The sequence below is a fragment of the Drosophila mojavensis genome, unplaced genomic scaffold (assembly GCF_018153725.1).
Source record: "Drosophila mojavensis isolate 15081-1352.22 unplaced genomic scaffold, ASM1815372v1 contig_36, whole genome shotgun sequence".
Lineage (NCBI taxonomy): Eukaryota > Metazoa > Arthropoda > Insecta > Diptera > Drosophilidae > Drosophila > Drosophila mojavensis.
This window is the reverse complement of record NW_025318858.1, coordinates 7,403,984-7,431,951: the sequence shown is the minus strand read 5'-3', so window position 1 is coordinate 7,431,951 and position 27,968 is coordinate 7,403,984. Positions and strand designations below refer to the sequence as shown.

Sequence of the window (27,968 nt, the reverse complement as noted above, 5' to 3'; positions counted from 1 at the left end):
ACGTAAGAGCGAGAAAGCATGAACGCGCGCATGCCATCCATTTGAGTTTGAAATCGACGATTGAAGCCGTCGGCAAATTGAAACATAATAAGGCTGCGAATGCGTAGGCGAGGCAACGGTAAACGGACATTGCCATTTAGAGTCCAACCAGCCAACCAGTCAGCCAGCCAACCAACCAACCACCATGTTGATATGCGAGCTCACTTTATCGCTGTTTGCCTTAACTTACTTTGGCTCATAAATAAAATATTTACATTACGAAATTGACGTCTTCGATGCTCGGTCGCATTTGCATGGTTCCTTTTTTTGCGGGCTCCTTCCGTGCACATTAAACGGACGACAGCTTTCACCTAGCTGTAGGCACGCGCGCGTATCTGTGTATGTGTGTGTGTATTTCTCTCTCTGTCTCTCTCTCTGTCTTTCACTTACTCGTTCGCTTGCTCTCAGTGTTTATGTGCACTTTGTAAAGATTCGCATAAGAAAATACAAAATGACCTCCAGCAGTGAGTGGATTGATTAGTCTAGGACCAAATACTTTAGGGGGCGACCCAGAAAAACGCTTTGAAGTCATTTCGGTTATTAAATTTTGAATACTTACTTACGCTGCACCGCAAAGAAATCAAAACAAAAACGGATTTTAATTAACGGAACAAACATCATCATCAGGAGCATTTCAACATCTTGGTTGCGTGAGTCTCAACATTTTGTTTATCTTAATTTTGTTGTTGTTGTTTATCTGAATGTTAAGGGATTTTTGTGTTAAGCAAATAATCATAAGTAAATCTACAAGTGTAAATATCTTTTACAGTTAGACATAGGCCAAATTAATTTTACGTGTTTATTTTGCAAATATTTTTATATTTTATTTGGTGGCTTTTGATTATTTAAAAGTAATTTGATTTTTATAGGTGAAAATTCACTTGTCACAGTCTATATTTCATGAAATTTTTTCTATTTCAGAATGCATTAGCTTTAAGAGTTTGTTTAGTTAGACACCCGTCTTATCAATATTATGCTTTGAAATGGGTTTCTTAGCTAAAAGCCAGCTAGATAAGCTATAGAATAGATCTTAAATTGTTTGCGTACTAATGAATAATATTCATTGAATATACAAAAACCGGATTTTAATTACCGTCCATATCCATATCTTCAAAAGCCGTAACTTAGCCTTTGAAGTCTAAATCACCTGCAAGTTGGAAACTTTAATTAAGTTGATCATTTTCAAATTCTGCTTTTTCGTATCATTTAACTCTAATGAAACAGTTTCGTTTTGAAGAGAACTCAGAGTTCTGTTAATTAATCCTGAACATGATTGAACATTCTTGCTGGGAATTTGTGGAGTGTAGAATGAAAGCGTTGCAAAATGAATTTTCATTCAAATTGAAGATGATGATGATGATGAGAACATCCAGCAACATTGCGATTTCACTTGACCTAATTTGTGCTGCGTAGCTGAATGATCTGAATGTTGCGCCTCTTTCACATTTGAAAATATACCTATGAGAAAATATACCTATTGAAATTCACTCGCTTTATTTTGGTTATTGAACTCTGATTTGGAATATTATATGAAAAATGTTAGACTATGATAACTTTTATTATTATTACATTATTGTTATGTGAAATTAAATATTAATATTTAATATTGCGACATGAAAGAGCTAAATAATCTTATACTCCTTATCCTTCTTCAGATAGTTATGTCTTCTTTCCAGAATTTAGTTTATTTAGTAGTTTACTAGTTTATTAGGCACAAGGAACTGTTATGGTTGCGTTAACAAAATATCATCCACTCACATGCCTCCGAGGCTAACTGCAGGCCCTGCTTGAAGAGGGAGCTTGTAGATGTTCAGGTGTGTGTGTGTGTGTAGGTGTGCTAAGTGAAAGGAAAAGTGTTTTAGCCGTTAGCTGAGCGCGCACGAAACTCTATCAGGCCGTCGTGCATCAATTGTTAATGCCACAGACAGACGCCGCATGCAGCTGCCTGGGAGCAGGATGCGAGCAGAAGTCGCTGCCACGTCCAAGGACTGCTCAGCATGGTGGCCGCAACTTGAAGTCGATTCGCGCGCTTTTCAATTTTTAATTGGGATTTCTGATGTGCTGGCACTGCTCCTGCTGGTGCTGCCCCACGCATTGCCTCGGCGCCTTTGTTGACTCACTCGAATGATGGCATGTCTTGTGCCTAGTCCTTGTCACGTGGTGGCCAAATGCGAAATGCGCTTTTCAGCAAACACAAAACACAAAACGCAGAAAACCCGAAGGAAGTCTTGACTGACTGAGCGCGTTCTTTTCCCTTTGGGGGTTCGAAATGTTTACACGATTTTTCGTGGTTTTCTGACACGGGTTCGGCGATGACGACGACGACGTCATTGTGACATTTTAATTGTTTATTTGCTCAGCCACAAGAGTCCGGTGAGTCAGAGTCACAACGAGAATCCTGCCACAAAACTACGCCAGCTTCAGCTCCAGCTCCAGTTCCATTTCCATTCCCATTCTCATTTTCAGTTGCTGTTTCTGTTGATTTAAGTGCTTGTTGCCTGTTAGGTAATTGTTCCACAACTGCTCTTATACATATATATACTCTTATATATATATTTGGACAAAGGATTTGCGGGTGAGGAGTTTTACCTTTTTTGATGCATGCATCCACTTTTTCGTTATTATAAATATAAAGTACTCTACTTCAATCTCTCTCTCTCTCTGTCCCTCTCTCTCTGCTGTTTAGTGTAAATATTTGTTTTTTATTGCCATTTGAAGTGCGTCCTCAGCATAGTTTATTATTAATGTTACTCATATATGTCAAAGCAAATGGCTAAAAATACATCTATATATTTATTTATGTTTTCAGTTTGTAGTTTGAAGTAGGTATAAAAAAATGAGAAATATACAACACGTTAACAATATTTGATGCACCAATAACGGTATCGTTTCACAAGTCATTTAGCTTACACATATCTCAACATATCATATACCAGCTCAAAATTTAGTTATTCCAACAGACTTATCAAATAATCTTTCATAAACGACCCATTTAATCCACCTTCGATGCCTGCTTGGGGTTCATAAAAAGTGCACAATAAAAAAAATCTACTTGAAAATTTCGCTACATTTTGAAACACAATGGAAAGCAACCACCACCAGAGAGCCAGAGATCCGCAGCATTCACTTAACCAGCTTTTAGCCCGAACACCCTCATCTGCGCTAAGTACCCAATCAAACAGTTATGCCTAATAAGCGACGGCTGCCGGAGAGAAGAGGGAGAGGCGTTACATATGGAACTTTATTAGATAGGACTTCCTTAGATTAACTTTTCAGCTGCGAGGATGTTGTATACTCTCCACTAGTCTCCTTTAATATTATTTGCTGATCGGCTTTGACTACATTGAAGAAGATACAGTTAAATGGCTTCCTTTTCTCCCCTCCCCTCCTCTCACCATATCTTTCATTGACCATCATATTTGTGTCTCATGTTAAATGGCTGCTAGCGACTGCATTGAGATAGAGACAGTTAAATGGCTTCCAACTCTCCAGCTCAGTGATTCTCTTGTGCTCTCCTCTTCATCCTCTCCACATCTCTCTTTGGTCATTACATTTATGTCTCCTAAGATGGCTGCTAGCGACAGCATATATGTATGTGTGTACATATGCAAATTTATCAGCTACCCAAGTCTCCACTATTCTCAGCTCTGCTCTTTTCTGCTCTCCACTTACTGCTGCTGCTGTTGGTTGTTGTTGCCTTAGTTGAAAACAAAACGAGATGCCAAGATGTCTTACTAGAAATGGCGGCTGGCAGCTGTCTTTATTTTCGTTAGTTTTTATTATTTATTTTCTTCAATTTAATTATTGCAGCTTTTTGTGTAAGATAACTTTAAACTTTAATTCAAATAGGTAAAACAAATAAATAAAATGTAAGAATAATAATATTAATAAACATATATGCTATTAGTTTTTTTTAATGTAAAACTAGATTTAGTTGCCACTAAAAGTAGCAGTAAGCTCGTTAATAAAATATAAAACTTTTTCCAAAAAAAAAAAAAAAAAAAAAAAAAAAAATTAAATTAATGAAAGGCTCAATATGCCAGTCTATACATATTTACATCTTGACTCTGCACTTATTTATTTGATGTCTATATTAGACTCCTACATTTGAGTGCTGCCTAACTCTCCACTATAATTTTTTACTCTTTGCAGATATTATTCAGCCAGTTAAAAACTGGCATACATATATTGAAATATATACCGCAGTCACTCTACATTTTCCATTTCAATTCCTTTGTTCCATTGTATTAGATGCACAGGCACTTAAATGCTGCCTAGATCTCTCCCATAATGTTGCTCAGCTCTCGTTTCCATCGTTCCCCTTTACTCTACACTCCGAGAAGACTTAGCAGTCATTCAGAGACAGTTGTCAAATTCTCCACAATTAGCATAGCTCTTCTCTGCACTTCGCTCGTTCCTCTAATGCTGACAGCTGTTACATGAGTGAACTTTATTAGATGCAGGCACTTAATGGCCGTGCAACTCTCCACTCTTATCAGCCCAGCTCTTCCCTCCCTCTCCCTCCCGTCCGTTGGTTGCGCTTGTATTAGGTGAGATGTCAACCATTTTTGGATAGTTGCTCTTGCTTTTTTTTTTCGTATTTTGATTTTGGATTTTTTTCCTTGGGTGCGGCAAAGGGGTTGATGCGCCCGGACGCGTCTGGCTGGAGAGCCCTAGACGATTTGTAGCAATTTTTCAATATACAATATACAACGCGCATATATCGCTGTGTGTAGCCATTTTTGGAAGCAACTGTGCTCGGCTGGTGATCTCGTTGAACCGTCAGTTACCCTCGGGGCCCAGTTGGCAGGCGATTCAAGTGTCCAAAAGGTTTTGAACTGCTAGTGGGAACTTGCAGCGGGGTTCGTTCGTTTGAAAAACCCGCAATTAAGTATGCGTTTTTCGTTGCTGCTGTTGTTGTTGTTGCTCTTGTTGTTGTACTCTCCCTATTTAGTGTGCCTGCTGCACGTTGTTGTCGATCCGTGTAACTTTTGTTTATTTCGGATAATTGCAGTTACTCTCACTCCATTTTTGTTTGCCTTTTGTGCGCTCCTCTTGCAGCTGCTTCATTTCGACTAAAAAAAGGCTCTGTCTGCTCTTTTCTATTAATATGCCACACGGCGAATGCTTAATATAGTTTTGTCCTCCTGTTTTACACTCGTACTCCGCCCAGCCAATTCATTTTTATTTCAATTTTTCTAAGAGAGGCAGGCATAAAGAAATCATTTTTAAAAACACTTGAGTATTAGTTATATATGATATATTGGAATATTTTATATAAAAGCAAGAATTTTGTATAAGATGTTATTCCTGGAGCTCTTGAAATCTATGACTATATTTGTAATCAATGTTAGTTAAAGGCAACAGAAGAAGTAAGAGAAAAGAAAAAGTAAGAAAAAGGAGTAAAGCAGATATATAATGGAAGGTAATAATACTAGCGAGTTAGGTGTAATCTATAGTCTGTATTTGGGTACAGGGTAAATGTATATATATGTATATAGTATTATATTCAGTTCTTATAATATACATATACATACATATGTACATATGTATGTGTTAGTAATTAATTTTTGTTGCTGAAACATTTATTTCATGAACATTTAGCAACATGCAAAGTCTGGCTAAACAAACAACGAATGCGCTCAGCCTATAAATTAAAGTCTACCTAGTGTCAAGAGGGAGATGGGACGAGTGTAGAGATGAGTAGAGCGGAGAGCGGGAGAGCGAGGCGAGGCGGTTCGGACTGCGAATGACTGTTGGCAAATTGCGGTAAAGTAAATGCAAGCAAAACAAAACACAGGTTGCAAATTGTAAATTACTGGTCTGGTCTTCCTCTTCTTCTACTTCTGCTTCTGCTTCTGCTTCTACTTGTTATTCATCAGCCATGCTTCTTCATGCAGTGTTGCACTTTTGAAGGCAAACAAAATGGCGTCTCAGCGGCTCATTTGATTTGTGTGGCGTGTTGGGCTATGCGCAATCCGCGATTCGCGTGTGCCGCTGATCATTTGGCGAGCGACAACAAATTGCTACCGTTAGGTTTATCGGCCAGTAATTGCACATTGCATAAGTGTGTGTATGTGTGTGAGAGATTGGAATGAAGTACATACAGATGTATGCAAGCATGTAATGTATGTGAATAAAACGAGTGAGAGAGAGAGAGAGAGAGGGAGTGAGAAATAAGCCACCCTGCGTTATGGAGCGCATCTTTTGTCAATATTTGTGCCGGGCATGTAAACAATTTAATAGGCTGTTAGTTTGGCTGTGTATTTAACAGATATGGAAAAACCGCCGCTCGTCGACCACTTGACAGCTGTTGCAATTTACGCTTGATCTGAGCGAGGATTGCTCCTGGTCCTTCGGGGGTTTGTGTGCCGAGATTCTGTGCTCTGCAAAGATACTTAATTCATGCTATTTGCGTTAGGCAAATAGTTTGTTTAGCGTTTTCTAAGCAGCGGCAGGAGCAGCGGCAGGAGCAGCGGCAGGAGCAGCGGGCATCTATTACTCATACTTTGTACTCCTGCTTGGGTGTTTTCTCATTTCCAATTAACATCTTGAGCGATTCAAATTGGTCGAGTATTTGTTTAATTTAATGAGCTTTACACTTTTGTTGCATGCACTATAAATAATTTATAAGTGATTCACGTGGGGCTTGCGCATAAGGTGCATTGCCTGTGCTTAATGCTTACCTGGGCTCAGGTAGCGTTTAAAGTATCTGACTTTTTAATAATTTTAACTAATTAAGCAGAAAACAGTTCACTGAACAAGTTCCCCAGTTCAATTGATTGAGTTCTCAATTGAATGAGTTACATAGATATACTTTTATATTGAACTCGAATTTATAATTTATATTTTTAATTATTTTCGAATATTTTCAACTTAAACTTAATTATTCACCATAAAAACTCTCACATATAACTGGAAAATGTCGAAAAATATCCAAAAATTACTAATTCTCTATATACATATTTATATTTTTGTGAAAAATGTTGAAAAATACTCTAAAAAATAAGAAATACAACCCTTGCGGGAATCGAACCCGCGACCTTTGGATTAGAAGTCCAACGCGCTATCCACTGCGCTAAAGGGTCGAACCGTTACCAAGTCTCCCAACACCCATTGATGTGCTACATAAAGACATAATTATATACTACACCAAAAAGTTTAAACAGAACCACAATACCACATAAAACAAATAGAGAACGAAATAATATAAGAGAAGTATAAAAAACTTGTCTCGACTCAATACTGTTTTTTTAGTAAACAAAACATTTGGAAAACAAACAGTTTTCAGTGCGACCGAGAAAACAGCTATTTAAATATTCGTATTTTATTAATAGAACCGAAAATTCGGCTGTTTATCCACTCAGTGTGCTCTACAGATAAAAATACTATATATATATACAGACATATATATGTGTGTCGAAAGCATAAATATGCGCTGCATTTGCATTGGCCAAATCGATAGAAAGTTTTGGGATTTGTTTGCTAATGATGTCACCACAGCGGAAACACATTATGGATGAATCGCATATTGAATGTATGGGAATACCGATAAGACTTGAATGAAGTATATAAATTATCAGTGTTTGCGTTTTCCATATAACAAGCTTTTGACTTGAGATTATTCAGTTAAATTTAAATTATATATGATTTTTCCTATTTTAGTAAAACTTATTATAAGTAAAAATGTTACTTAATAAAATTAATTGGGGTTATTTTTTTGTAAGCTTTTTGAAATCTACAATCATTTACGTAATAAGTTATAATCTAGAATTCTAGTCGGGAATAAAAATACTAAAATTATTTTCTGCTTTTACTTCGTGTTTTCTCTCAGTGTATTAAGTATAAGAAGAAGCATATAAAACAAAAATTTTAAATATTTTATACAAAAAAGAATTTGTATACATTTTTTCTCTCAGTGTATGCACAGGAACCCGTTTGAATCCACTATAAATATTGATTGATTTTCTATTTTCATGACAATTTAAGCTTATGCCAAAGTCAAACAAGAAATATATATAATTCAGTAACTGAAAGCTGAAGCTTTTCTCGCAGTGTAAGTAAGTATCACACCCCTGATTCTACGGAATGCGGCCCCGTATCCGACGGGGCATTCAAGTGCTCAATTTGCCCGATTCTCATTTTCATTAACATTTGCATTTTGCGCTTGCCCTTATCGGAGCCGAGATCTTCATGCGCTTTTTGGCACTCGAATGGGTAGTCAGAGCTAGTCAGAATCAGGGTTGCTCGGGGATATATATAGAGTTAAGTTATATGGGTTACGTGACTTGCAGCAATTACTCAACGCCTGTTGTTCTGTTGTGGCTGTTGCTACTTTCAGTTTGTTAACGAATTAATCAAATCGGAGCTCGCAAGGCTCGACTCGAAACTGGAAACTCCAAACTTCTGGTCAAGTGCTTGTCTAATAGAGTTTTCGTCGAAAGGTGAAAATGCCCGCAGGTAAAGTTCTTATCGTTATCTGATTCAGCTGGGCTTTTAGAGTAGTGTCGCTCCCTCTACCGCCCGTTATCCAGTCCCCCCACTCTTTGTTATGGGGAGTTTTCTCACTTGGGCGACGCGTGATTTATCTATTCCTTCCGACGTTTTTTTTATTGCTGGAAGTCCTTGCCGTATCTATACCTACGCCAACAGCCAGTGTCCGGGCTGATTATGCAAACATTTCTATTCGCTTCTTTTTTTCTGCTCACTCGAAACGGATATTAAATTTTATTGCTTCTGTTGCCATGACTTTGACTTGGCAGTTTGAGTTCATTTTTGAGCTTCGCCTGTTCCATTGTTGCTTGTGTTCATTGAGCACTGAAGTAGTCGCCCGGTCAATTAGCCTCATCTCCCCACACTCCCTCTCGCTCCCACTCTCTCTCTCTCTCTCTCTCTCTCTTCATATCCCTCTAGTTGGAATGTTAAGTATGTGCATTTGGCATCTGCTAATGGCAGCTCCTTCAACCGGTGTGGGGCAAAGAGTAGCATAAATATTACACATACATTTGGAGTATATGTATTAAAAAATATATATATTTTTGAAGTATTATTATATTAATTAAAAGTATTGCATAATTTTTGCACATTTTTTTTTTTATAAATTAATATTAAAATGAAACTGTTCAGATTGAAAATGATTCAAATACAACTTATTAAAAAATGTAAAATATGAAAAAAAAAAAAAATAAATAAAATAAAAATAGAATATAGTATACTCTAAAAAATCTTACAATTATAAATAATAGCTAACATTAATTTTTTTAATTATTTTTTTTAATTTTAATATTTTTTTTTTTAACAGAGTTGTGGAATTATTAGTTTAAGTTATATTGTATAATATAATATATATATTTTATAATATTTTATTATTTATTTTGCATTAAGTTTGATCCTTCCAAATATGTATTATTTATTTACATTACTTATATGAAATATCAATTCAGGATATATATATATATATCTAAAGGCTAAGCCATTGAACATTGTCTATGTGGTACAGTTTATGTATACATGTATGTATATATATATAAAAGTACAGTTTGATACTGAGTTAACTGTTCTTTTCATTTACCTCCCATCAAAAAATTCCTTTGATCAAAAGGGCAAATGGCAAAATTTATTCAGTTGCAGCTGCTCTGCTCTGCTCTACTCCACTCCAATCAGTTGACGATCGGAAATGCCTTATGGAAATGTTATGCAGCAGTCGTAACGCCTCTTCAAGCAACTCCCTCAGCGTCTCGAGATCGGCACGCGCTCGAGCAACATTCTTTTTGCACATGTTCCATCATCAGCCATCAGGCATCGGGCATCAGGCAATTTAATTGCTACATATGCGACACTCAGCTCACCTCACAAACGCCTCCAAGAGAAAAGGAGGCAAGGCAAGGACACGTTACCCTCGTGCCTCGTAGACTTTGCTTTGCTTACGCTGCGGCTGCGGCTGCCGCTGCCGCTGCTGCTGTTGCTGCTGCTGTTGATCCTTCCGGTGGCGGATCGCACAATGCGCCGGCTGAGCACTAAGACAGGAAGCAATGTGCGCGAAGGAACAATTGCTGGCTGAGATTTGTGATTTTGGCAGAGGCGCAGCAGCTGCTGCTGCTGGGGCAGCTCCTTAAGTGGGCAAGCAGAATGATCAAATGTTGTACTTGTTTACAGCTTACTCAATGTTGATTGCGATGATCATGATGCTCATGATGATCATCAAACCGGTTGGCTCTTTTGGGCGTTAGCCCAGTGTTCGCTGCCTGACATTTGATTTCACTCTGTGCCGCATTTTAATTTCGCTTTCGGCAGCGGAAATGCTTTTTTCCAAGGCTCGCATAGTTCCACGGTTGTTGACACGCGATCCTTGGCCAGAGATACACTCGGTCTCTGGATTCCTTTGGCGGTTTCTGGTACGTCTGGCGCGTGTTTCGGCTTCCGGTTAATTATGTTCCACAAGCGAGCAGCTAAACACAATTATTATCGCTCCTTCCTACGTAATTGAAAGCGAAATTTTATGCTTTCGTTTGTTTCGCCTCGCTCCATATTATTGTAAATGAAATGCATATGCTTTTGCTTGCTCAGCCTTTGTGCTCGCATCTTGATGTCCTGCCATTGGCTTCACTCCTTTGTGCTTCAGCTGTCAGTTGCTCTTTGTCTCTGGCCTGCTCTCTCCCTCTCTCCTTCTCTCTTTCTTTCTGTGTTTGTGGGTCTTTCAATCAAAAAAAGAAGAAAAAACTAAACAACTGCTCATTAATTGTTTGACAATCCTGTTTCCCCCGCTTCGTATTACACCTTTGACTCGTGCCAGCTTTTGCTTTGCTTGCCTCAGCTCTAGCTTCGTTGTAATTCCGAGAAGCGAACACATATGTGAACATAGAAGGGCTAAGTGAGTGCTAAGCTGTCCTTATTGACTTCTAGAATGTAAGTGGTAAAAGTGATATGAGAAAGAGAGAGAGAGAGAGAGAGAGAGAGAGCAAGCTTAGACGAGTTGATAAACCTAAGAATCAGCTGACGTATTTTGTAGTGATAGTTATCTCATATCTCAGTATAGTATAGTTGTGATAGAGACCCATTGAAGTATTTGTTCAATTTTTAAATATTCTGCCAAAATTTGGTATATCCTTCGCATAGGTGAGATAGATATATATTTCAATTTTAAATCCAAAATTTTATACAACAAATATTTTCAATTTTGAGCAAAGCTTTTGTTAAAACGTAACAAAGTAATTATAATAGTTAAACTCTGAACTAAACTTAATTCTAAGCATCAGAATATAAGTTTGATACAGTTTTTAAGATCTCTTCATCTATGACCCACACTTTTGTTAATATGTAACGAGTTAATATTAACAAATTGGCGGTTCACACGCTTGTTTAACCGTTTACCTCACCTCTCGCCTTGTTATCAAGGCCCATGCGTTGTTCTCCCACATTTCAGTAACACTTTCAGACTACTTTGCATAGGGCTAATAAAGAGATAGGCGGGAGGGCGGTCGTGTAGTGCATGTCAGAAACACTCAGCTCGATGTGTTGGTGGAAAATTGTGCCGCTTGTCGCTCTATTTCCGGTTATAAAACGCAACAGCAGCTATATTAACACTTCCGGGTGACAAATGGCTCACGCAAGGGTTGAGAGTGCTTAACAACCTGCAAACAGGACAAGTCAAACGGTCCAAGTCCAAATATAGAAAAAAAGCGCGTGTCGGGAGCCCGAGGACAACAATTTGATCCCATTTAGTGCTCAGTTCTCAGACCAAATTGCCGCTTGCCCAGCCCAGCCAAGCGGCGTCCAGCTCAACCCTCGTAAAGGAACTGCGGTTAAGCGTATTACGCAACATTATGACATTCAGCTACCCAATAAATATGCGACACGCGACCCAAACGCCAACCAAACAGCCAATACAATTATAATTGCAACAAATTGAACGACGCTCCCGGCACGCGTCCTATTAGCTCATCTTCCGGTAGTCGCACTGACAGCCAAGCAGCCAACCAATGCCCTAACACCCAGACACCCAAGCTAACCAGCCTCTAAAAAGAACTGGGTTGGTTATTGTCTCTAGTTGCTCTGTTCAATATGTTTGAATGTTGTTTGTTTTAGTGTTTCATCAAGAAGTTTTTCTTTTAGAGTTTTAGTCAGTATGTGCCTGAAGAATACCCTGTACATATATGAGGGTAAAGTATGAAGGTGTTAAATATAAGATTTTTAACATGCATATATCATACTATGATGTTGATTGGAATGATGTAATTATTGTACTATAAAATCCGGTTATAAAGACTGTCCATAGCGACCGCCGGTTCTTGCTAGACAAACTTACATGAGCAAACTTCTATGGTTAGAGCGTCTTCCGGGTATTACGGCGGTCCCTTGAGCGTCGTTATAACCGGATTCCCTTTGTATATGCATATAAAATTGATATTATACCTGTATATTATATACGTATGGTACATAGAACTTGTGATAGCCGAGTTGAATTGGGTCTGCCTTTTTTTTTTTTTTGACTCTCTGCTAGTCTTAGTCCATGCTTAGTCCATGCGCTTCCCCAGTTCGATTTTGATTAATATTTCAAGAGCAAGAGACAAATGATTGCAATGTAATCGATTCCTTCCGCGAAATCGGCATTATATATTACATATTTTAGCAACTGAATATATATATTTTTACATAGATAATGTATGTATAAATAATCTATTTCCACATTCAAGGGTAACTGCTAGTCGTGTATACACCCCAGTAGAGCACTCATACTTGTTTGTTTCTTTTCCTACTGCTCAAGTATTTTGCGTATTTATGCTGTGGCTGATTTATTGGTTTTTACTTATTTCCGGTCATGTCTGCTCGAGCATTGTTGGCCGGAAAAAGAATTTGGCGGCAATGATGTTTAAGTAGTTATTATTGGCCTGTTGATGACACGTTTCGGTGGCACTTGGACATCGACTCGAGTTGAAGTTAACAGTGGGTAAACAGAGAGACATTACAATGTAAACCACAGCTGTGGCGGCAGTGGACCCACATGAGCTGGGCCTTTGGCTCGGTATTCCAGGGGTGTGGCGGGTCTAGGCTTAGCCTGCAAAAATATGAATTGGTAGTTGAATAATTTTATTTGTGCATTGCTAGCTGGAGAGTTAGTTCCCAGAATGTGAGTCCAACATAAGATAACATCTGATTATAGTAATCATCTGTTTAATTAGCAGAGCTCGCCCTGGATGCTGGATAATGGATAATATGATGTTCAGTCATTGTTCGATTTGTTGAGGCATAAACCGCAGCTGCTGGTCAGCCGCAGATAACAGAGCGAGTTGCCATTGTCAGAAGTTGCACAATGTGAAAAAGATTTGCAAATTGCAGCAGCCGAGGCTGCAATCAAGATCAGCTGCTGTCAGTAGTTGCCATAGACTCTGACTATGCAGCAGTCTCTCATTATTTACGCACCGTGCTGAGACCTGTCAAAATACTCCGTCAGCACATTTGGCCCGACTGCACTTGTGTCCAATTGTTGAAATGTTTTTGATCCGCACCGACATCGCTTTGCGCTACCTAAACGGGAGAGGAAACATTGAGATCAGACTGATGCTCTTAGGCTACCGAATCGCCCATTGTGAACGGCTGGCAGGTTAATGAGGGGATTGGGCGTATTCCGACAAAAGGATTAGATCTAGCGGTTGCCGTGCTTAGTTGCTTAATTGAGCCAAAATGCATGCACAGCTTATTAAATATTTGCTTCAAATATTTTGGTTAAATTATGAAAGGGTAAACACTTGTTGGGCCGCGGGCCAGCAAGGATATACAGAATCCTGACTCGAACAAATAATAGACAAATAGAAAGAAAATGAGATCAATTCATAGTGGAATATCATTTCAAGGAATTCTACCCACAACTATTGGTAGTAGTTGGACTATACAAAAGAAAAATAAGAGAGATATAACTCTGTTCACAAACAGTGAACGGGTATTTTAGTTGGCGTGTTGCATTGTAATTTCTGACTGCAATGGAAATAGTATGTGATAATATCTAGTTGTATATGTGCCTCTTTATGTGTCTAAATATACATATGCAATATATGCATATGTATTTATCTAATAGTCTAATAATTATATAATAAATATTATATAAATATCATCAATTTTCTTAGTTTTTGTACTTTGCTTTATCTCTTATCTGCTTTGTTTCTTGTTTTCCGTTGCATTCAGCATATAAACAATTTGTTGTCGCTTGATTCTGATTTCATTAGTTTTATTGTACCTAATTCAATTTAATTTCATGAAGTGAACAATGCCATTGTCCAAGGCTCGTCTCGTCTGGTTGTCTGTCTGTCTGTTCCACATGAACTGAATGTATTTTGTGGCCAGAGACTTTACATTTGTAATATGTACTCAGGGTTAAATATTATTATAGAACTATTTCTAAAATTGACGCTAACAATAGTACAGACCTCGCATGTGACCTAACGAAATTATATAGTCACGAATTCAGAATAGTCAGAATATAGTATAGAACATTTATACTGATTTTCCTTATTTTATAGAAGTAAGAGACTTGCGAAATGGAGCAGAAATGAATTTATATGATGTATCAGTGCAATTGATACATGTACATTGTCTAATATACATACATAAACATATATATACCTACATATACATACATATATAGCTTACACTATAAATAATTATTCAACTAATTGAGAATTTACTATAAATGATTGAGCTTCAGTTTGGAGTAGATTTTGATATGTATACTACTTAACGACTACTTAACTAGCATAATTGATATGCGGATCTATTATCGTAGTCCAGACACATCTAAGATTATCTGTAATGGACTTACAACTGGCTGCCTCATACATAAATTTGATTAGGAATTCGCAGGAATCGCTGGTTCCTGCGGCTTCTTCCCACTCAATTTCGGTTTCGCCAATAAATTGTTGTTTGTGAAAATATTTCCATTGAGCGATGTCAAGCGATTAATTTGGCTCGCTAAGCCACAATTTCCGGCAACGCCTACCAGAAGGCGAACGCGAACGCCCCCTTTGTGTGACCGCAGGACGTTGAGAGTTGGCACATCAAATCAAGAGTTGCTGTCATGAATGAATGCACCATGAAAATATGACAAGGGAACGGCAAGCGGAGGGAGAACGGGAGACAGAGAGAGAGAGAGACAGAGGGAGAGAGGGAGATGGGCGAATAAATGCCAAAATACGCTGGAAAGCCAATTAGGAAAAAATAAATCACGCGTCATGTGTGCGATTTCTTAACAGCAACGCCTCTGCCCAAAAGGACGCAGTGTCAAACAAAGCATAGCTAGAGCCAGCCTCTCCCCTCCCCTCGCCCCACGCCCCCTCCATGGCTGTTTTGTGTCAGCCAACCCCTCAGCCGAGCTGAAGGAAGACGAATCTGAACAAGTGCCAAAAGCTGATTTCACTGTAATTACAATTCACACTCGCAGCATATTCGCAGCACTGAGGGACGTGAATATACCCCAGTAAATGTGTTCTTTTTGTTTGGCAGCACTTAAGCAACGCCCCCACCATCCCAGCCCGCCCAAAACGAGAGAGAGCGGAGCAAAGTTTTTCTCTGCGTGTGCCAGTTTGATGATGGCGATGGCGATGGCGAAGGCGAAGGCGATGAGCAGTGGAAACCCACAAACAGACACACCTACTAACCGAGAACTCTTTCGACGGTCGACTGTCGACTGTTGACTGGGTGGATGAGCTTTGCTGGCAGCGCCCACACTCAGAACCCAGAACCCAGAACCTTTTCGGCTGGGTGGTGCGCCGAACGCGTGTCAAGTCTACCACTAAGTAAACAAAGACCCCAGCGCAGGGTTAGCAATAGAAATGTCACAAACAAACCGATTAAACAAGTACTTTTCAAACAAAACACTACAAAAAAATACACCCTACCTCCCACACCCTCTCTCCCCTCACTCTCCCCTCTCTCACCCACTCTTTCACTCTAAGAAATGTCCGAGGGTTGACAAATTGCTATCAGCCAGTAGAGCAACCCTTTAAGCTCGAGTTCAATAAATTTCTCTACCTTTAAACTGAGCATTTCCATAAGTTTCTGGTCACGCGACTTCATTGTCCCAGCTTTTGCTCTCCCGCAAAATTATGTTAATGCGCCCTAAGCCTATTACTGTCAATTAAATAGTATTTCAATGGCTTTCCATTTTTTATCTGCCCGGGATCTGGGTGGGCTTGGCGCTCGCACTCACCAACAGAAGCTGCGCCCGGCAAATGTCAAACGCACAAGATTTGCATCAATTAAGGCGCTTAGCCTGGTCAACAGGTAGCCAAATGCAATTTTGATGGACTGATAACAGATATTCGAAATATTCACAGACTACTTATAAGGCTTAGAAGATTGCTGGATGAGCTGTGGGAGTATATAGTGGTGCTGTCATAGGATAACGATAACTAGAGTCATTAAAGCTCATTAAAATTATAAATATTATTTAGAGCATAGTATTAACTAAACTAAATATTAGCTAAAAATGATTTAAGCCCGTTTAAAACAAAGACTTATTAGGACACGAAAGCTCAGTGCCTAAGCTTTAACTAAAAACAAACGCATGGCTATATATAAATCATCTAAAAATATGAATGTGGTAAGACTAGAATATACATACTTAGACCTAAATGTGCAATAGAGTCTAAGGCAATAGCTGCATCAAATGAATTTACTAAAAAATTATAATAGAACAATAAAAAAGCTGATAAATAAAAAAAAACAGCATTTTAAGCATTGAGAGTACTAAAAAAAAAAAGAAATGTAAAAAAAGTGAATATAAAAAAAAAGTTATAAAAATAAAAAAAAAATAAAATATTTAAACAGAACAAGAAAAAGTAACCTCCATAATAAATTTCAAATTATTATATCTATAAATATAAATATAAATAATATAATAAAATTATAAAAAAAATAGTAGTAATAATAAATATATATATGCATCAAAAATAAATAACTAAATAAAAATGTAATAGTAAATACAAAGTATATAATAATAAGTTTGGACTCAAAAAATTCTTGATAAAAATCTAAAAAATAATAGTAATAATAAATATATAAATGCAAACAAAAATAAATAAAATAGTAGTAGTAATAATAAATATATATATGCAAAAAAAAATAAATAAAATTGTAGTAGTAAATATAAAAAAATTAGTAGTAGTACTTTTTCGGTTTGAGACAAATACTTATTGATGAACTCAATATTTTGAAAACAATTCGTAACGAATATTAAGAATAATATATGAATAGTTATCAATTAACTATCAATTGAATTACTTAATCAATACGTTTTTGATCTAATATTTATTGCCCAGTACTACTATTTTAATTTCCGCAACTGTATATACTTATAAATTCGCAATATATACATAAAATAAGACATATGTATATGTATGTATAATTCGTAATTAGATGATTAGCTGATGAGCAGACTAGTATAAGATCTAATTTGCTGCTGTTGTACTAAGCCAGTAAAACGATTTGCAGCTCGCACCTTAGCCATGATCCTAGGTCTACCAGAAATTAACCTTAAAATTGAAGATTTACACCTTGAAGCGCAGATTGTCAGATATGTATGCACTTATATAGAGAGAGGCAGAGGGAGAGTCTACGAACATATATCGCATGCATGTGTAATTCCAATGAAAATTACTCAAAATCAAAGGAGATGCGTAGACAATGAAATATTCGGCCATCTCGTCCAAGTTACTTGCATAATCTGCCGTAAGCCAGGGCGATTACACGGCATTGTGCAAGAGCGGGCAACGTGAATGGTCGCAGGAGAACTCAAGCTATTGACCCACAGGATCCATTAGCCAGGCGACCATACTCGAGGGAAACTCAACAGCTGCTCGGTCAGTCCGACTGCCGGACTGCTGGTTGGGTGTTTACAAGTGGCGTGGGCGTCTCTGTGTCCGAGCAACAAATATCCGTCCGCATTTGCAAAATGGAAACAATTGTGGTGTTTGACCAATTTCACAATTGATGTAATCCTGCAAATCGCTATATTAGCAACAGGCAACAGAAATGAGGAGTGGGAATGGGCGATGGGCGATGGGAATGGGAACACGGGGCATTACGACGATTGAAATGTTTTGAGTTCATTCAAGAGTAAAGCGAAACACGTAGGTTTATAATAATATTTTGCTAACCTTCTTTTCGCTTGTAAAAGTTCAAAAAGATTTCGCCCGCTCTTTGTAGGCGATTTGGCGATTACCGACACAGATTAAGGGATGATTGTGCCAGGAGACGAAGAGCTGCTGCGGCTCTTAGCTACGAACAATCGGCTTTTGCGCATGCGCATGCGCGGCAGGTTCGCATCGTCCTTTGGTCCTTTGGCTCTATCGGTCTGCTCATACGAGCGCAATTAGACGAGTTTCGGCTGCCTTTGTCTTCTCTCGCTGCCTGTAGACTAGAGCATGGCTATTTGGGCCTCTGATCCGCTCTATCCCAAAATCTGTGCACTCGAACAACGCATCCTCATGGTCCTCTAGTCCGATGCTCCCATTGTGTCGCGTGTATTTGGCGCGTTTAAATAGATTAACCGCCTTGCAATTTACTTGTCCCGTATCTGAGATCGCAGCGACGACTCGTCCATTTGACTCAGCCTTGCGTGCACACTCTCATCATCTGTCTGCCTGGAGACTACTGTTTCGTTTCGTTTCCTTTCCTATTTCCCTATTCCTGTTGCTGCTGCTACTCCTATTCCTACTCCTGCTCCTTCTGCTCATCATCCCATCGTCTCAGCCAGCCTGACACACAATTAGCTGTGGTCGCCTTTTGTTTGCTGTCTTAATCTTTAGTAAATTAGTTCATTAAGAGGTTAATTCTTCACAACACCCACAAATTATATGCCACATGAATAGGAGTGCATGTGTGCAGAAGTTTCTCTATTTGCCAATACATGAATATAAATATATGTGTAGCTATGTATATGTGTGTGCATAGGTAGGTAGTCTGCTTATCTCGAGATAATTAGCGATAAACATAAAAGACTCGAATCGCTTACTTCGTTTTGTTGATACTCTTAACCAGTTTCAAATACTCTTTGCATTCACATCTCGTGTGCGATTGCCCGGAACATTTCTAACTGTATTTGACTACTTTGGCATGGTTAAACTGATAATTAGAGTCTTAATTTTAATGATTTTGGCTTGAAGTAAAATCATGTGCTGTATATAACAATATTTCATACTTATTGAAGCTTATGTAGAGAAAAATTTAAATGCAGATGAACTGTAAATGCTTCCGTTTCTGCTTGAAATGGCTGCCCCTGAGTTCCCTCAAAAATATAATTTTGTTGTTGCACAATTGCAGGTGAAATATTTAAGATTATCTGTCCTGCAAACTCTTCTTCAAATTATGAATAATTGATTTTCAATTGAGATATCTTCTGTTCTATTCACTGGAAGCCAGTACTACATCCTCCTCTGCTTGGCTCACTCCTCTCTCCTCTTTAATTCCTATTTTTTAGCAAGTGGCAAGTTCGATTTTTGATTACTGAAATTCGTAAAATTTTGCTGGCCATTTACATCATTCAATCTAAAATTTGAGTCAGTAGAGTTGAAGGTAAAGGCGAGAATTTGGCGAAGCATTTTTCTCATCCTTCTCAGTTTGAATTATAAATGTTTTACATATTTCTCCCTTTAAAGCTGCGAATTAATTAACAAAAATGTATTATAATGTAGATGATAATTGCATTTAAAGAAAGATTTTTATATTGGGTCAGTGCAACTAAAATTGATCTGAAAAATCTGTGAACTATTGTGATTTATTAGTTGCTGAAAATCCAAATTTGCACCATTAAAGATTTTATTTATTAAATTTAGTTTTTATTTTATTTAATTTATTTTAATTTTTTTAATTTTCTACTAGAAATAAATTACTGAAACGTTATGTGTGAAAGAACTTCAGTTATCAATTCAGAGATTCTCAGCTCTGATAGTTCCTTGTGCCCAATCAGACAGAAGCCAGACAGACGACGCACATGATTAGATTGTTAATGCTCAGCTGAGTTTGCCCTAATCCTGCATACCCTTTACATTTGTTCACATGGGCCAGAGGGTAATAAAAAAAAAGTTGCACATTTAATGCTGCACTAAAAAATGACGAGTCGAATTTCAACAGAAAAAAAAATAAAATAAAAATAAAACAAACAAACTGAATATTCACATGCGACAACAACAAAATGCCACATGGAAGGCTAGATGATGGGGCTTATTCCTGGCTCCTGCTACTGCTCCTCCTGCTGCGGCCCAGCCATTGCCTAAGTCTGCGCTGATGTTACAGCTCGACGCTCTCAGCAATGGCCTGCGTCTGGTCACAAAGGCCGTGCAAACATGGCGTAAACACACACACAAAACACACACACATACAGAGAGAGAGCGAAAGAGATAGAGAGAAATATAACGAAATGGGCGTGTAGAGTCAGATAATGCTAACTTTGAATGCGAAGCGTAACAGCACAGAGTGCAGCAGGACATCAAGGATGAGCCATAGAGGGAGAGGGCCAAGGGGCGAGGGTAGGTAGAGCACTAAGCAAATTGCAAACACAAATGCAGGGCTTGCAAAAAAAAAAAACAACAAGTTAGTCTGCGGTGGCTGACTAACATATACTCAGCAATATGTGTGTTATACCTGATAGTAGATATGGGAAAGTTAGCCGACTTCTGGCTTATTTTAAGTATGGCTTTAATTAGAAAATCATTTCATTAAATTGAAAACATTTGAATCTTGATATTAATTTGCGAATAAAAATGATTAAGATTTAACGGAATAATAAGACTCAGTGGGATTGCAGACACAAAATCATGCCTCAGGCTAATACAATCTTTACTTTTTTAGCCACGTTTTAATTAAAATTGGAATTGGAGTTAAAATTAGATTTAGAATAGTAGTTCTTATCTCTCCAATAATAAAATAATTTAGATGACATTTAATATGATATATGTATATTAATAAAACTTTAATAAGGTCTTATGTATGTATATATTATATATATATATACTGCTTACACTTTGTACTATTCTTCTTCCTCTCTCCTATATAATGTACATATATATTTTTATCTACACATCAAAATGAAAAACGATCCTATATGGATATGGACTTCTTCTTCAGCCATATTTTGTCCACTTATAAATGAAAATAAAAAATGTAAGACTAATAAAATAATTCACGTAGTTAAACAATTTATATATCAATATATTAGTAGTCGAAGAGTATAAGCACCGCCTCCTCATTTGTAGCAATATATTATGCACACCTACAATATAGCCATAGCCCTTCCACTTAGCAAACAAAATCGATGTCAATTATTGCGAGCTTATCGCCGGCTCCTGCGACTATCTGCATCTATTTGCCGTCGTTTAAAATGATAAAGCAACAGAGTGTGGTCGGACTCATTGTCGTTATGCTGCTTGACACGTTCGAGTCTCTATATCTCCCTCTCTCACTCTCTCTCTCTCGCTTTCTCGATTTCTCTCCGTGTGTATTTGGCCTTTCCGGTATCCCTGAAGAGTTGTGCTTTTGGATGTACAAGTTGCTCAACTGCAGCGGCAGCCGTAGAAATAGCGAGAGTCTCAGTAGCCAGAGTCCTGCTACTTGGCTGCCAGCGAGAAGAAAACTCTAAGAGCAAACAGAATCAAAGAATGTCGCGTCGTGCTGTGAGATATCATCAAAATGAATATAAGATTATATTTACCAAGCCAGAGCGAGGCGAGGCTGTGGACCCCACTGAGCCCCACTGCCATTTGCAATGCAGCAGGAGTTGGAGCAGCAGACGTTGCCATTATACAGCGTCAGAGTAAAGGTGAAAGATGTGCAAACAAAGACGCTGATAAAACGAAATGCCAAACGGCAATTGAAATGCATAACAAAGGCATGCACACTGGAGGATCGCAGATAGAGCGAGAGATAGAGAGAGAGAGAGATAGAGTGAGGGTGAGTGAGTGAGTGAGGGAGCGAGAGAGATGGAGCTGAGAGCATGGGCTGCTTGGACAAGTGAAAGAGGGCAACGTCAACTCTTTCGAGTGGGCGACCAGAGGCGCTGCCATTTCGTCGTCTGGCTGCGCTTCTTGCAGATGCTTGCAGAATCTGCCCTAAGGGAGGGGCAGGAGCCTAAATCAAGTGTGAACAGAATACGGACAAGTTTTGGCTGCCACTTTGCGTGGCCAGCTCAAGAGAGAAAGAGAGGGAGGTACGGAGAGAGGGAGGCTTTGAGAGGGAGAGCTGGAGGTGTAGGAGAGGTGCAAGAGTTGGGGTGGATGTAACCTAAGGCAACACTCGACGTTAAGAAGACAGCTTCGCTCTCGCTCGCTCTCGCACTCGCTCTGGCACACACCATCTCGCTCGCTCTCGCATGTGCCTTGTGTGTATATATAAAATATTTTTAGGGGCGGTCTCTGCGCTTGCTCTCGGTAAATTATTCCAATTCGACATTTTGTGTGAAATTCATAAAGCGGTTGACGTCGCTGCCGCTGCCGGCGTCGACGTTAACAGCGCAACAGTAACGTCAATGCTGCTGCTGCCGCTGCTGCTGTTGTAGTTGTTTTTGTTGTTGTCCCATCCAATCTGAACGTCATTATGAAGTTGGCGAACGTCCTTTTGGCTGTCCTATCGTCATACTTCCTCCCTCCATCCATCTGGCTGCCAGCCGTGGGCAGGCAGTCCTGTCGCGCCATCTCGCTCGCACAGCACACACACAGCACACCAGCCAAAGACAGTGCACCGAATTTAAGGGTAGTTTTTTCCGCACCCCTCGCTGGCAGTGCGTTTGCTCAGTTAACAGGCTCGGGCTCAGAGTCACAGTGAGTCAGTGAGTCCTTGCCGTCCTGGCAGTCCTTTTCATTATTCTTAAGGCCACACGACGCTCTGTTTGCTTTCATTCCGCTTCGGTCGCTGAGTCTGTGCGGAACAGCAAACGTTCATCATCGCGTTAGTGCTAAACAAAAAAGAAGAAAATAAACAAAAACAAGAAAAACAGCAAACGGAACGAATATATTAACTAATGGACAAGTGCACAGAACCGTTGATAATAACTGAAAGTTTATGCAATATTTAATATTTGTGCGTGTGAAAGAATTCGATTGTGGCATTTCGAGGCAGCGCACGCAAATTGGATACGATTGGGCAGCGCCTAAATATGGTTTACTTTGTACGTATCCTAACAATATGTAAATTTATTTCATTTCAATTAGTTAATGATAGAGAAGTGAAAGTGAAATGGCATAGCTTGACAATCGTCTAAAAATTTATATTGATATCTTAAATTATTATTTATATTTTACATACATCAATGAAAGATAATATTGAGAAAGCATAATAAAACACTTAAATTGTGGTTTAGGCAACGGCTATGAAATTCTGCCAAACTATTTGAGTAACAAATCTTGACAATTTTCAATTCATTGATATTGACATCTTAAATTAATATTAATATTTGATATACATACATTTATCTAACAGATAATTTTGTTAAAACATTGCATATTCATTTTAGAGTTTTTCTTTCTTTCTCAGAATTAATTAAGAAATATTTTGAGCATCTGCAAATATGCAAATAATTTCGGAAAATTCTTATGATTGAGATAAAAATTCAAATTCATATAAACAATTTAATTTGTAAAGTATTCCAATTTAAACTTAAGTTCACATAAACAATTTATTTATAAAGTATTCTAATATGAAATTAAAAATAATATAGAATGAGATTAACATCATTTTTATCAAATATTTTAGCAGAACTTATCAAACATTTCATGACCTAATTTTAATAGTTTTTTAAATAATTAAAAAGAAATATATTTTATGCATTTTAAATTAATTTTATTCAATTTAATTAATTAATTTATTTTATTTTATTTTATTTTAATTTATTTTAATTTTTTTTTGAAAATGAAATACAAATCAAAGCTCTTATATGAAAATAATATATTAAATAATATATCTATAGTAAAGATATTATATAATATATTTATAGTAAATAACTAGATCTTCAACAGTTACATGCAACCCGTATATATTTCGGAAATATCGGAGTTCATATACAGAATAGTAATTGGAGTACTAGAGATCTTGAATTACTTCCACAAATTTTCGCACTACAACAGTGCAGATTAAGCGAGTGTCAAGAATCAATTGAGGGTTAAAGTTTCGTACGCCCTCATATGGTCAGGCCTAATAGAATTAATAGCACTTGATATAAGCACACTATATGTGTACATCTCCAGCTCCAAGAGAGGGCCAAGCTCATGCGAGCTACTTACTGAAGCGTCAAATAAAGTTAATTAAAAATGTAGTCCATGCATCGACGCCTGGCAAGGAGCGGGCACAAAGCCCAAAGACGGCGGCCAGCAGAGAAGGAGAGTGATTGAGAGGGAGGGGGGAGGAGAGGCAGAGCTGAGACCAGAGGCGAGACCCGTTTCCATAACGGATGTCGCGCATTATGAACACTTGAGGAAGCAGCCGTGGAGACGGCGATTGGTAGACTTTACACTTGCAGCCAAGTGTAAACAATTTAATGAGGTGCAAATAAAAGCAGCGCAAGACCCGCGCCAAAAAATACGCCGTGAATCGTGTGTGTTATGATTGATATATGAATTTGAGTTTATATATATATATACATATACATATATTTAGCTGCATTGAGTGATGGCAATATGCTGATCCGGGAAGCGGCAGACAGAGAGAGAGAGAGAGATGAACTGCAGTGCGAGCTGCGATTGTTTGTGGCTAGTCGAGCGTGGCTAAAGGCTGCACGGGTTAAGAATCAAACCCACAATCAATAACCCGCTCGGCGCTGCTATAGAATATGTTTTGCATAATTTTTGGTATATTGCTGCGGTTTTGTTTTAATTGCGACCCGCTGACTAAGCAGCCACAATGACGACTCCCCGTGTGAGCCAGTGTGTGTGCCAGTGTGTGTGTGTGTGAGAGAGCTTTTTGGGAGAAATTTACTTAACTTAAAATATAGAATAAAATTAGAGTCGAGTAAGTAGTGATGGGGTTAGGGCCACGCCTCAGCGTCTCCGCTGCGTTTGTTTGTATTGCCACAAATAATTTCCACTTGGCCGCACAGCAATGGGGCGTATGCTTGATATTATAATTGATAACCCGTTGCTTATTTGCATACACGTCGCTAACTGAGCCCTTTTGTTTTCTGTTCTCGATTGTTGCAGAGTCCGCGTGGCATGCAACCGTGTAGTCCATCGGGTGTTGTCGCTATGATGCCGCCATCGAAGAGTCCCATCATGGAAACCGCCGCCAGCGATGGCAACCAGACAGCTGGCAGCGATGCCAAGCGCGCGTGCCCCCTCAAGTTCTCCATTGCCAAAATCATGGAGCCGGACCACAAGCAACCAGCCCAACAGCAACAACAACAACAGCAACAATTGCAGCCACAACAACAGCTGGAGGAGCAATCGCTGCCTCCGGAGGAGGAGCAGCGTGATTCGTACGCCGACTCGGAGCGCTCCTGCAGCCCCATCGAGGTGACTGGAGACGATGAGGAGCCCGCGGCCATGACGGCCATCAATTACGACTCGGCCTTCAAGAAATACGTGCCTGGCTCCAGCTTGTGCTCCGGCCCAGCTTCGGCTGCGGTCTCAGTCTCAGCCTCGGCTTCGGCCTCGGCCAGCGCCGTGCAACAGTTTGTGAGCACGCGGCACCAGGAGCTGCTCTCGCAGTATCCGCTGCTCTACTATGCGCCCAATCAGCTGATGTGCGCCGCTGCCGCGGCTCAGTACGCCGCTCTGACCGCTCAGCAGCAGACGTTGGCCAGCGCCGCCCACATCAGCAGCTTCACGGCTTCGCTCAATGCCACGCTGCATCATTCGCAGACGCTGCGGCGTAATCTGGGCCATCCGCTGGCGGCCGCCGCAGCTGCTGCTGCAGTTGCTCAGTCCGCTCAGCCGTTGGCGACGCAGCAGAGCTTGGAGAAGAGTCCGATGCGCACGCCTCATGCCACGCAGCACGCGAATCTCAAGCGCAAGCGCTCGCCGCCGGGTGAGGTGACTACGCCGCCATTGCCACTGACATTGCCACTGGCGCCGGCCGTGGCTGGGGCTGCACGCTCGGGCTCGAGGTCGCCATCGCCGCACGGCTCGCTGGAGGACAGCAGCCCGGGCTCGGCCAATGGCGGCAAGCCGAAGACGTTCTCGTGCCTGGAGTGCGGCAAGGTGTTCAATGCGCACTACAATCTGACCAGGCACATGCCGGTGCACACGGGCGCCCGCCCCTTCGTGTGCAAGGTGTGCGGCAAGGGGTTCCGGCAGGCGTCGACCTTGTGCCGGCACAAGATCATCCACACCTCCGAGAAGCCGCACAAGTGCCAGACCTGCGGCAAGGCCTTCAATCGCAGCTCCACGCTCAACACCCACGCCCGCATCCACGCCGGCTACAAGCCGTTCGTCTGCGAGTACTGCGGCAAGGGCTTCCACCAGAAGGGCAACTACAAGAACCACAAGCTGACCCACAGCGGCGAGAAGGCCTACAAGTGCAACATCTGCAACAAGGCCTTCCACCAGATCTACAATCTCACCTTCCACATGCACACACACAACGACAAAAAGCCGTATACGTGTCGCGTGTGCGCCAAAGGCTTCTGCCGCAACTTCGATCTCAAGAAGCACATGCGCAAGCTGCATGAGCTGGGCGGCGACTGCCTGGACGACGATCTGCCGCCGGCCTACGAGCGCCGCCGGGAGTACACGCGTCGCGAGCCACTCTCCAACTACAGCCAGGCCAGCCAGCTGACGCCGGACTCCTCGTCGGGCAGCCTCTCGCCGCCCATCAATGTCACCACGCCGCCCCTGTCCAGCGGCGAGGCCAGCAACTCGGCCTGGACCCGGACGCCCTACCAGGAGACAGTCACGGCCACCCACTTTCATCATCTGCAGGCGCCAGCTGTGGGTCTGCACGGCGACTACCCGGCCAGCTCGCCATTCCTGCAGCTAACGCATCCTGCACAGCATCAGCAACAGCAGCACCACCAGCAGCAGCAACAACAACAACAACAGCAACAGCAACAGCAGCAGCAGCAACGGCTGACAGCAGCTGCGCTGGAGAATGTCCCGTTCATAGCGAAGGTATTTTGACAGAGATACTATGCCGAGAACCTGGCCAGTTGCACGGCAACCTCGATGACGAAAGCCAAGTCTGGCAACGACCTGCTCATCGACTGACTGCAGTTCGTGACGGCAGCAGCCACAGCCACAGCCACAGCCACAGCCACAGCTAGAGCCACGGATGAGGCTGCTCCGGCAGAGAGTAGCGGCACGACCCTGGGCAATGCTGTGCGCGCTCTAAATGGTCTATTATAAATGCTTAGCCTCCCACCAAATGGTTTCAACAATAACCTGTGCAATAAACATTCCAATCGAGAACCTTTTCTTCTACAGCACCTTAGGCTAACAAGAACAAGAACAAGAACAAGAACAAGAAAACAAGAGAACAAAACAACAGAAACAATAGCTATATATATTTCTCTCGATATATATCTATATCTATATATCTTTATATAGTATGTGTGATTTGAAGAGCAAATTAATGTCGATTTTATTTATACAACAAATTGTAAATAGTTAATTGAACTTTGCGGATACTCCGATTGTGTATCTGTCTCTGTCTCACTTAAGTGTACGTGTACTACATCTAGTTAGTTCGAAATGTAATCTAGACTATTCTAAATCTAAATGTCAAAAGAAAAAGAAGAAGCACAGAAAACAACAAGAATTTCATCATCATTGCTAAGTATATGTATTTATATATATTTATGTATTTATGAATTGGTTGAAATGGAATCAAATTTTATCGAAATCATTGAAATTGTTTAGCAACTAAGCGAAATTATTGATAATGTTTAAGCAATAAATCAATTCTTGAATATACACTCGAGTATTTCAATATTTTGATGGGTGTTGATGGGCGTAAATTTA

At 39.9% G+C, this 27,968-nt stretch overlaps 1 protein-coding gene and 1 non-coding gene across 3 annotated transcripts; one reads left to right on the top strand and one right to left on the bottom strand.

Moving 5' to 3' along the window:
* Window positions 1-18: 18 nt before the first annotated feature.
* Window positions 19-27,920, top strand: LOC6576254 (fez family zinc finger protein erm). 2 transcript variants are annotated; one of them, XM_015165072.3, is made up of 2 exons: window positions 19-689; window positions 25,212-27,920. In XM_015165072.3, exon 2 carries the CDS (start codon window positions 25,224-25,226, stop codon window positions 27,126-27,128), a length of 1,905 nt encoding a protein of 634 aa, XP_015020558.2. In that variant the 5' UTR covers window positions 19-689; window positions 25,212-25,223; the 3' UTR covers window positions 27,129-27,920. The 2 variants fall into 2 exon arrangements, with proteins under 2 accessions (XP_015020558.2, XP_002002246.3); XM_002002210.4 differs by lacking the exon at window positions 19-689 and adding an exon at window positions 22,908-23,188.
* On the bottom strand, window positions 7,055-7,127 carry Trnar-ucu. The gene has a single exon. It is a non-coding gene; the product is annotated as a tRNA-Arg (tRNA).
* Window positions 27,921-27,968: the final 48 nt, after the last annotated feature.